At 49.1% G+C, this 10,173-nt stretch overlaps 1 protein-coding gene across 1 annotated transcript in view; it reads left to right on the top strand.

Annotated features, from left to right (window-relative positions):
- Positions 1-706: 706 nt before the first annotated feature.
- TBX20 (T-box transcription factor 20) overlaps positions 707-10,173 on the top strand; it is a 44,539-nt gene continuing 35,072 nt past the window's right edge. The window contains exons 1-3 of the mRNA XM_066238907.1: positions 707-1,308; positions 4,576-4,831; positions 5,765-5,929. Of these exons, the coding sequence (XP_066095004.1) occupies positions 1,182-1,308; positions 4,576-4,831; positions 5,765-5,929 (548 nt within the window). The 5' untranslated portion in view covers positions 707-1,181. The remainder of the gene's footprint in view (positions 1,309-4,575; positions 4,832-5,764; positions 5,930-10,173) is intronic.

Genomic DNA, 10,173 nt, shown 5'->3' with positions numbered 1-10,173 from the left:
ACACGGGGGCGCCGCAGAAACCGTTGTTGCGAGCGCAGCATCCTTGGCCCAATGCTCGCAGCATCCCCCTTAGCGCATCGTTGGCAGGGCCGCGCCTCTCAGCCCCACTGTCAAGCTGGAGATGAGTCCAGCCCGTACGGGGACCCAGCCCTGGGAGCTGCCCCAAGAATGGGACCTGGCCCGTGGGCACCAGCTCTGCGGCGCCGCTATCCCCTCTTTTTCTCTACTGCGCGCTTCCTAACTTTCTTTTGGAATTTGAAGCACCCGTAAGAAAAAAATACTGGTCGGAGCAATAGCCCTTCGAGTCTTCCTCTGGTTTAGCTTCACACACTACTCCACTCCCAGGATCCTGGGTTTTAAGTTGCGACAAAAATGTCCCCTCCCGACAGTGCGCACCTCCCTCCCGTCCCGGGACTGTAGGACCGGGGGTGGGGGCGGGAGGAATGAGGGGTGGCTGCGCAAGCATGGTGGTGGCACCCCTTTCCCCACCGGGCGCCAAGTTTGCTGCCCGCTGCAGCGCGCGGCCGCACGGACGCGGTGCCAGCGGCGCGCCCTCCCCGCCCAGCCCCACGGCCCCGCCCCCGGCGGCGGAATCAGGAAGCGGTGACGTGAGGCGGCGCTGACTGGCTGGTGGCCGCCAGGACCAGCGCCGCCAGCAAATTAAGGCGCAGGGCTGCGAGCACCCGGCGCAGTGTCCGCCGCGCCGCGCCGCGATCGGGCTCCCCGCTGTCCGCGCCTCTGCGTGGCGCTCCGCAGGTCCCCACCTCCCTGCCGCTTAGGCCGCGCCGGCCGTCTCCAGCCGGGAAAGGGAGGAAGGACGCGGAGGGGTGCTGTGCAACCCCTGGGCTGTGCGCGGCTCATGCTTGTCCCCAGCTGCCGGCGGCGCAGCCTGTGGTCCTGCGGAGCGCCCTGTGGCTGGCGCATCCGGGTGAGCCCGCAGCTGGTCTTCTCCCGTCCTCTCCCGCTGCTTCGAAGTCTCTTCGGCTCCAGGGCTTGGCGGTGGGAGAGTGGAGAGGCCAGTGTGGCGCTCCTAGGAGGTTGGGGCTGACTCATCCGGAGTCCCCGTCTGCCCTGTGATTGCACTCGGAAACTTTGCGCTGTTTTGATCTTGGCCTCCCTTGGGGAAGCTGGACGGCACTTCGGCGGGCACCGTCTCGGGCCAGGACCGTGCACTGGGGGGCATGGAGTTCACGGCGTCGCCCAAGCCCCAGCTCTCCTCCCGGGCCAACGCCTTCTCCATCGCCGCGCTCATGTCGAGCGGCGGCTCCAAGGAGAAGGAGGCCGCGGAGAACACCATCAAACCCCTGGGTAAGTCGGCTGCCTGGCCGCAGTGCGCAGAAGCGCTGTGCTGCGCCTCCGCCTGCCCCGCGGGCCACGGGCTGCAGGAGGCTCGTGAGGGTGGCGGCTCTTCCCGGCTCGCGCGCGGCAGCAGCTTCTGACCCTCCGGCCATAGGCCGTACGTCGGGGTGGGAGATTTTTCCTTTAAGGCCCACGTTTTCTTTGAGAGCTTCACAGTCTGTTCAGTGCAGCTGGTTTCGCATCTCTTATAAGCGGTAGGCGCTCTCCCTATTTGTCTAGAGCCCCAGGGGGTGTGGGGGTGTAACTTTGTTGGGATAAAAACATTCAAAGATAAAAATATAAGACTCAGTAAGACTTACGATGCATGTAACCCTTGTTTGTGCAGTCGAAACCAGGGAGGCTAAGCGACTTAACAAGAAACTAGTTCAGTTTTGCCCTCTCCCCACCCGGCAACTCTGACTTAATAGGCTAAACAGGGGCAGCTTTTTAAAAACCACTATCAAGTGCGGTAGAAAAAGCCAGTTCTCTAGCGTCAGCCTTGTTCTTTGCAGAAGCTCTAGACTTATCAATAAGACATCACTTGATAACCGCAGTCATTTTCAGTAGAGGTTGGCAAAAACATAAACCAGCAACCATTTCCCAGATTCCTCAACTTTTAGCTATACTGTTTATCTAACAACCTTTACCATTTATAGAAGACTCTAGGCTCAGAGCAAAAGGAGGGGAGGCCTTATGTTCCCCTCAGCACGAGTCAATTAATTAGGTGGGAAAGAAACGGCCCGAGATGTGTTTCAACATCCCTTTACAAATGAGAAAGGACTGTTCTCACCATCCCCTTCTTAAGGCCTCAGGAAATAATTATTTCACATCCCCCGGAGCCAGTAACCCGAAAACAGTGAAAAACATCAAATAGTGAACTGAGTGATATTTTCTTTTTAATTCTCCTCAATTTTTTTTCCTTTTTTCTCTCTGTCTGTTTCAACAACTTAACACCTCACATCCAAAACAACAACAGTAATATGAAAGATGAAAACTCAGGAGCCTGGGCAGAGAGAGAAGAGAGAATGGAAATCCTTGTAGGAGGAAGAAACTGAAAGGTCTCTAGTAGAAGAGTGTCAGGAAGTCTCTCTCCCCCTGGGCTTTCTCTCCCTTTCCCTGTTCCTTTCCCCCCACCCAACCTCCCCTCTAAATCTAAACCTGCCAAAGAAACAGAAACAACCAATCGAACACCAACTGTTCAGAACAAAAATAAAAATAACCACCAATTTCAAAGTTATGTTTGTGGGACTTCCCAACACCGTCCACTCCTGTTTAGGAGGCTTCTGAATTCCTTACAGATGCCCTCATTGCAATTAGGTAGCCAGCAGGAAAAGACGGTTTCAGGTTAATATTCCAGACAGAAGTACACACAGGGGACTGGAGAACAAGCCAGCTTCAGCTCTACTGTCATTGCAACGTTGCTTCCGTGTCTATTTCTTTTTCCTGAGTGTGGGGGGGGACCTATCTAAATTCTAAACTCTGGAGCTGTTCACTGCTCACAGAAACAGCCCTCCCTTTCTCCCCCCCTCCACACACACAATCAGTAAATAAGCATCCCTCTGGAAGAACCAGAAGGCATTCTTGTCCCTTGGAGGGGTCGGTTCAGCAGAGCACAATTAGTGACTATAAGCAAAAGGACTCTGGCAAGAGGAACACCTAAAGGCTCTGTTAAGAGAGCATGGGCGGTATGAAATCCGACCGAATCAAATGTGTCGAAAGTGTCTCGTGATTGCCCGTGTAAACACATGGAGTCTATTTAGAAGAGCGGCCTCAGAACACTCGAACATTTCTTTTCAAAAGATTTTTGAGCTGCAGTTGACATTTAACATGTGTCAGAGTATTTCCGTAACCTTTCCTTTTTCCTCCACTTCCCAGCCCTGACGCAATGCTTAGTCGGGGGCTTAGAGAGTTTGCACTTTTTCAGTGGTCAGAAAACTAAGAAAACGTCTAAGGCTAACTTGCTAATTCCCTGTTAAGACGCCATGTGAATGTGCTGAGAATATTAGCAGAAGATAAGATTTTTGCCATTGCATGGGCTTCTTGCTTCGAATTTGAAAATACAAAGACAAATTTGATAATCTCAACTTGAAACATTTCCAGAATTTGGATTGTTACTGTAGAAGGAGAAAAGGTAAAAATTCTCTTTCCTTCCCTAAGTCAAGGAGCGATACAGAAAATAAAACGTTTTAAACGTATCTATGTGTACATACCTACCTTTAGAACTTATTTCAGTTCCTTGAGGGCACTCAGAATAGAGTTGTTTGGAAGTCAGTTTCACATTGCAGATTCAAGTAGTTTCTTTTTTAAGGGATGCAGGATAATTGGGATAATTACAAAAGTCCCCCTGTATTCCATCAAAGTGACTGGTGTAGTCCCAGGCCCTTATCAGCTGTGGAGGAAAATGTTTCGTTCATAGGCGATGGTATTTCAGCCTCCTGGTGGACTGCAAAGCCTTCTTCCTACTTTAATATGCCTGCTAGCTTTAGCCTGGGTTTCGGGTTGTTTCCCCGCAGTGCTAGGACCTTTTTACTTACAGAAATGGCCCAGAGCACACTCTCATGTAATTTAATAAGCTAAATGCTAGTCTTGCATGAGATCTCAGGCTGGGAGGTGCATTGTACAAATGCTCTCGTCTAATGTCTTGAAGCGTGGGAAACTGAGAGCCAGGCAGAGAAGTGAAGTGACTTCATTTTCCTTAACCACCTCTCCACTCCCCCCATATTTCTCTCTCTCTCTCTCTCTCTCTCTCTCTCTCTCTCTCTCTCTCTCTCTCCTATGGAGAGAGGGCTCTATGAGGGAAGGGAAAGTTCCCGTCATTGTGAGGGAGGGGCTCATCTCTGCGCTCCCTGGAGAAGAGTCTCTCTTGGTTGTCAAAGGGGCAGGGCTGGCACCCTGCAAGCTGTGAAGTCTGGAACTTGGGAGGAATAAAAGCAGGAAAACTTCTTCCATCACAATCACCGCCTTTCCAGTCCTCTGCAGTGTGGGCTTCTGTAATGGTGGTAGTGAACCATGGCCCTAGAACTCACTCCTTTGGGTCAGTAAGCAAGCACTGGGCGTGTCACTATGGGACTCACATGCTTTTTTTTTTTTATTATAATGACGAGGTCTCATCTGCCTTCCTGGCATGTCCCAGCGTCACTTCGTCAAGGTCACATCCAGGTACCTATTCTAGTTGCGCCGTTCTCCTTCCTGTGTTTTGCTGGATGGCGTTAGCTGTCCCTGTCCCTTACGTTGCAGAACAATTTGTGGAGAAGTCATCCTGCGCCCAGCCGATGGGCGAGCTGACCAGCCTGGATGCTCATGGCGAGTTCGGTGGCAATGGAGGCGGCAGCAGCCCGCCTTCCTCCTCGCTGTGCACGGAGCCGCTGATCCCCACCACCCCCATCATCCCCAGTGAGGAAATGGCCAAAATCGCCTGCAGCCTGGAGACCAAGGAGCTCTGGGACAAATTTCACGAGCTGGGCACAGAGATGATCATCACCAAGTCTGGCAGGTAGTGGGGGCCGTGGTGGGGGGGGGAGCGGGTGATGGGAACGCGCTCTGGGTAGCTTGGGGGCGCTTCCAGGAATTGGGGGGCTCCCCACTGGTCCTGAGCGTGGGGAGGAAGCTGCGCTCAGGGAGGGCTGCTTCTGACCGACTTGCTTGGGAAAATGCTGCTCAGAGAGATTTTTTCCCAGGCTGGGGCGGGGGTGGGGCGGGGGTACAGGCTCGCCTCTGGCGGGTAGGAGGGGTTCAAGCCCAGGGTGCGGGGCAGGCACTGTGCGCTGTGAGGGAGGCAGGTCGTTTCCTTTACATGAGCCTCAATCTGCAGAAGCCTCCAGCCCCCGTTAAAACGAAAAGTAAAGCGTGGGCGGCAGAGTGAAATTTGTGAGGACCACACTCTGGATAGGAGGGGACGCGGCCCCCAGCCCCTGCGCGCCACAGCTGGGCAGGGAGTCAGGGTGCCGGGGCTCCCCGGGCCTGGGGCAGAGACTCCGGAGGTCGGTGGCCCTAGGCACCTCGGCGCTCCAGCTCTCAGGACTGTGGGAAATACCCCCGGGCCCCCCCAAACGCAACCGGAGACCGCTCCCACTGTATGGTGGGAGCGAGGTTTCTCCCCGCAACGCGGGGGGTTGCGGGGCTGGGCGGCTCCGAGACCCTGGGGCGGAAGCGTCGTGGCCTTGCGCACTCAGCAGAGGCTCTTCCGTAATCGCAGCCCTTCGGGGCTCCAGAATGAAACCGAGCGCAACTTGACCCCCCAGCCAGGAGGACTCTTGTAAAGGTGACACTTAAAATGATCTGGAAGATCCGTCTCTAAATTCACATCTCTGTGGCTTTACGGTTTAGGGGCCTCGAGGGAAGGGAGTCCAACCCTTTCTTCCCTCTGATCCGGGGCAGCTCATCAGGCCGGTTGAGCTCAGGCCGATTCTTTCTCTCCCTGTGTCAGGAGGATGTTTCCTACCATCCGGGTGTCATTTTCCGGCGTGGATCCCGAGGCCAAGTACATAGTCCTGATGGACATCGTCCCCGTGGACAACAAGAGATACCGCTACGCTTACCACCGGTCGTCCTGGCTGGTGGCTGGCAAGGCGGACCCGCCGCTGCCGGCCAGGTTTGTGCGTCCAGATCTTTGCCTGCCCGACCCGCGTGCTAACCCTGCTGGTAGGATGGCTCCTGGCCTGGTAGTTTGACTTTGCAGCAGATCTGTTCTTAAAGCCCTGAGCTCTGGTAGGATTCCAGGCCCAGACACTCCGGGGCTGAGGATACAAAACAGGAGCCAGTCTCTGAGAAAGGCAGGGTTTGTGCATCGACAGGACGTTGCCTTTGATTTTATTTCTTCTTAATTCATTTCAGAGTTTTCCTTAAATTACAATGGGAATATTCATTAGAAATCTGGACCCATTTCTAGTTGGCTTCTTAACACCAGCCTGATGAAGCAATTGCCCTGAAATCCCCTTCTCCCCCCCCCCTTTTTTTTTTAAAAAAAGTACATTTTGGTCGAATGGTTGCTTGTATAAATATTTGTTAACAATGTGGTTATTATCTGCACATAAGAAATATCGTTTTGATAAAATGTGATTGTTTGGGGGCTGGAAAGGGCTCAGATTTTAAATTTCAAGTTTAAGTGGATGAATGTAATTCAACATCAGGTTAGCGTTAAAAAAATTTTTTTGCATGAAACATTATTCAATTAATATATTAGGGATTGTATATGTTTATTTTTGTGCCATTCATTGGTAATAACGTTTTTCCAGTAAAGCCCTGTTTAAAAAATCACACATATAGACCTTTATTATTGCTGCTTTGCCCAGGGGAACCCTGGGACGGCTGGCGGGGAAGCACGTATTTGCTTATGTGCACAGTAACAGCTGCAGTTACAGGACTCCGACTGCATACTTTAATGCAAAGAGTCTTAGCTGACTTTATATACATTTAGGGTCCTAAAACCCAGCCTCACAGGTCTTAAGTTGTTTTATGACTAATTTTTGTAATCGATTGAAAGTTCTATCAGAGATAAACACTTATTTAAACGTAAAGATTTAGGAACTTTGAAGTTGCAGCTGGTTCTTTGTAGGAGTGTCATCTGGAGCCTTGGTCAGGGCACAGAATCAGCACAGACAATTTGCACGTACAGTGCGGACGGGCTAGTAAGCTTCCTTAGCAGCTGATCACACTGATGCGCTCACAGAACGCTGGATACATTCGGGAAGAGATTAAAGAAGCCTCCCGGAGTTTCTGTTCCCACCAGAGACCAGGAAGGACCTCTTCCCAGCCGTTCCAAATCAGTGTGCTAAAAACATCTTAAACGTCTCAGACATTTAAAAAATGTCACTCACTTTTTATTCAGCAAGATTCACCAGTTTACAATAGATATTAAAATGAATATAATTAAGGTGCTCTATTATTCTTTACTAAACAGCTGATTCACATCACTCTCCAGCTCTTAAAGGAGGAAGAAGAGTAGAGAGAGAGAGAGAGAGAGAGAGAGAGATTAGCAGATTCCTAACCATTTCTACAAACACACCCTCCTTTTTTCCCCTCCTTTAAGATCTGTCCTGTAAGAAGTTAATCACTCTTACTTAGCATGCATTTCTTCCTATCTGAAGGTATGGGAACTGGGCAGGCCGGCAGGACTCTGGAAATATGACATGCCTTGTTTATGTTACTAATCTGTTCTGGTTGGGGAAATCTGGGAAGCACGTAGCCATGCACTATCTTAACTGAAGCATGTGTAAGCTATTGCTGGAATTTTAAGTCCCAGGGACCTTGAGAAAGGAGGGGCTTCCTGTATGCTTTTCCAGCTTATTTACATTGACATTAGATAGAAGTGTTTAGTGTATTATAGAATAGCAATAGTCGAGATAATTTTAGCAATTATTCTTTATTATTATTAAAAAAAAAAATTAGTGCCCCGGCCAGGTAGTTCAGTCGATCAGAGCATCGTCCTGTACGCCGAGGTGGAAGGTTCTGATCCCCAGTCAGGGCCCAGGCAAGAATCATCCGAAGAATGAATAAATAAGTGGAACAACAAATCCATGTTTCTCTCTCTCTCTCCTTTCCTTCTCTTTTTAAAATCAATGAAAAAAGGAAAGAAGGGAGGGAGGGAGGGAGGGAGGGAGGGAGGGAGGGAGGGAGGAAGGAAGAGTGCTCCAGTTTCTAGCTTCATAAAGGAAAAGTTGGAGAACTTGGTAAAAAAAAAAAAAAAAAACAGGCAGAAAAAGAAATGGTGCTATATTTTCTAGTTCCATAAAGGAAAAGATGGGGGCCTTGGTAGGGTGATCATTTTTGTATGGATGGCAGAAATTCCTTGTGGTTCTAGTTCTTTGACACATTTTGTTTCAAACCGAACTTCATCCGTCAGTTGTTCCTAATCAGAAAAAATAAAGCTTGACAATATCATTTGATCGTACTAATGGGCAAGCCATTACCCATGATCTAAAATAATGCTCCATTTTCACATAGGACATTTCCTTTTCTTCAAAGGAATTGATATTTATTTAGGTAAGTTAATCTTGATTAATGCGATTATGGCTGGTGAAATGATACTTAAAGAGAGCTCATTTCAGCAGCTTCTGGGACTTTGAATAGTCTCGAAACATTTTGGGCAGGGAGAGTAGGATGTGGTGCTTGATCAGTAAAATGACGGCACCTAATGATGTTACAGCCTTGGAGGAGTGACGTTTGAAAAGCCATCATGGGCCTGACCTGTGGTGGCACAGTGGGATAAAGTGTCAACCTGGAACACTGAGGTTGCCGGTTCGAAACCTTGGGCTTGCCTGGTCAAGGCACATATGGGAGTTGATGCTTCCTGCTCCTCCCCCTTCTCTCTCTCTCTCTCTCTCTCTCTCTTCTCTCTAAAAATCAATAAATAAAATATTTTTTTTAAAAACTTATAAAAAAAAGAAAAGCCATCATGGTTGTGTCATCAAGGAATACTTCCACTGAAAGGCAATTTTGAGCTCTTCTCCTAAAATAAGTAAATGAATAAATACATACATAAATAAAGCCAGCTGCAGGCAAACAGACACGGAAAGCCTCGCCAGTTCTTGCATGGCTCTAGGAAGTGTCTTTACGGCTGTGAGCCTTTCCTTGCCAGCCTTTCCTTGCTCCAGGCAGGCTGCACGAGCACTCCTGTCTTCTATTCTTCATCCTCTGGTCCTCTGCATGACAACCCATGGCACAGACTTCTTGTTCTTCACGTCAGCATTACAAGGAAAGGTTATGGGACTTTTTCCCTTACCTTTGCCCCACCTGTAATATTTATGTTTAATTACAGTTACGAGAATCCTATACACAGTTGAGATCTAAATAACCTGATACCTCGATGAAAGAATCAAGCGCGTTCCCTTCCCTTTTTATTGGTTCTGTCTGTAATCTCCTCCGACTTCAGAAAAGCTTATGTCAAGTGGTAACAGGACTGGGATTCAGAAAGAGCTGGGCTCAGGGGGATGCTCGCAGGTAGAACAAATGGCTCGCGTTTAACTGTCAAAGATTGCTTTGCACGTAGCAGCTGATCGATAGATGATAAATGCTTGATAAATACATTTTTCCCCCACTTAGACTGTTTGCAAATAAATACACACTGAATAATCTGAAGCTTACTCAGTCTGTTTTCTTTCTCATCATTTAATAAGATGATGGGGAAAGTAATGACGTTTAACGGGAGGAGCAGCAGATCACCAGGCCACCGAATTAAAGTTATTCTGTCTTGTATTTATAAACAACATAAACTTTAAACTCTGTTACCTTCAATTTTATTTTATTTTTTAAGGCTTATTTTATTGATTAGAGAGAGAGAGGAAGGGGAGGAGGGAGAGAGAGAGAAACATCAGTTTGCCCTTCCACTTGTTTATGCATTCACTGGTTGACTTTTGCATGTGCCCTGACCTGGAATTGAATACACAACCTTGGTGTATCTGGACAATGCTCCAACCAACTGAACTACCTGGTCCGGGAAGTCAATTTCAATTTTTAAATGAATGGATTCTCTAGAATTGTTTCCTCTCTACAGTCTTCATTTAAAAAAAAATTTTTTTTTTAGAGACAGAGAGAGTCAGAGAAAGGGACAGACAGACAGGAAAGGAGAAAGATGAGAAGCATCAATTCTTTGTTGCAGCACCTTAGTTATTCATTGATTGCTTTCTCATATGTGCCTTGACCAGGGGGCTCCAGCACAGCAAGTGACCCCTTGCTCAAGCCAGCGACCTTGTGCTCAAGCCAGCAACCATGGGGTCATATCTATGATCCCACGCTCACACCAGTGACCCCGCACTTAAGCTGGTGAGCCCATGCCCAAGCTGGATGAGCCCACACTCAAGCCGCCAACCTCGGGGTTTACGAATCTGGGTCCTCTGG

Source organism: Saccopteryx bilineata, chromosome 7 (genome assembly GCF_036850765.1).
Source record: "Saccopteryx bilineata isolate mSacBil1 chromosome 7, mSacBil1_pri_phased_curated, whole genome shotgun sequence".
Classification (NCBI taxonomy): Eukaryota; Metazoa; Chordata; class Mammalia; order Chiroptera; family Emballonuridae; genus Saccopteryx; species Saccopteryx bilineata.
Note: the sequence above shows the minus strand (reverse complement) of the source record. Positions and strands in the feature narration are given on the sequence as shown.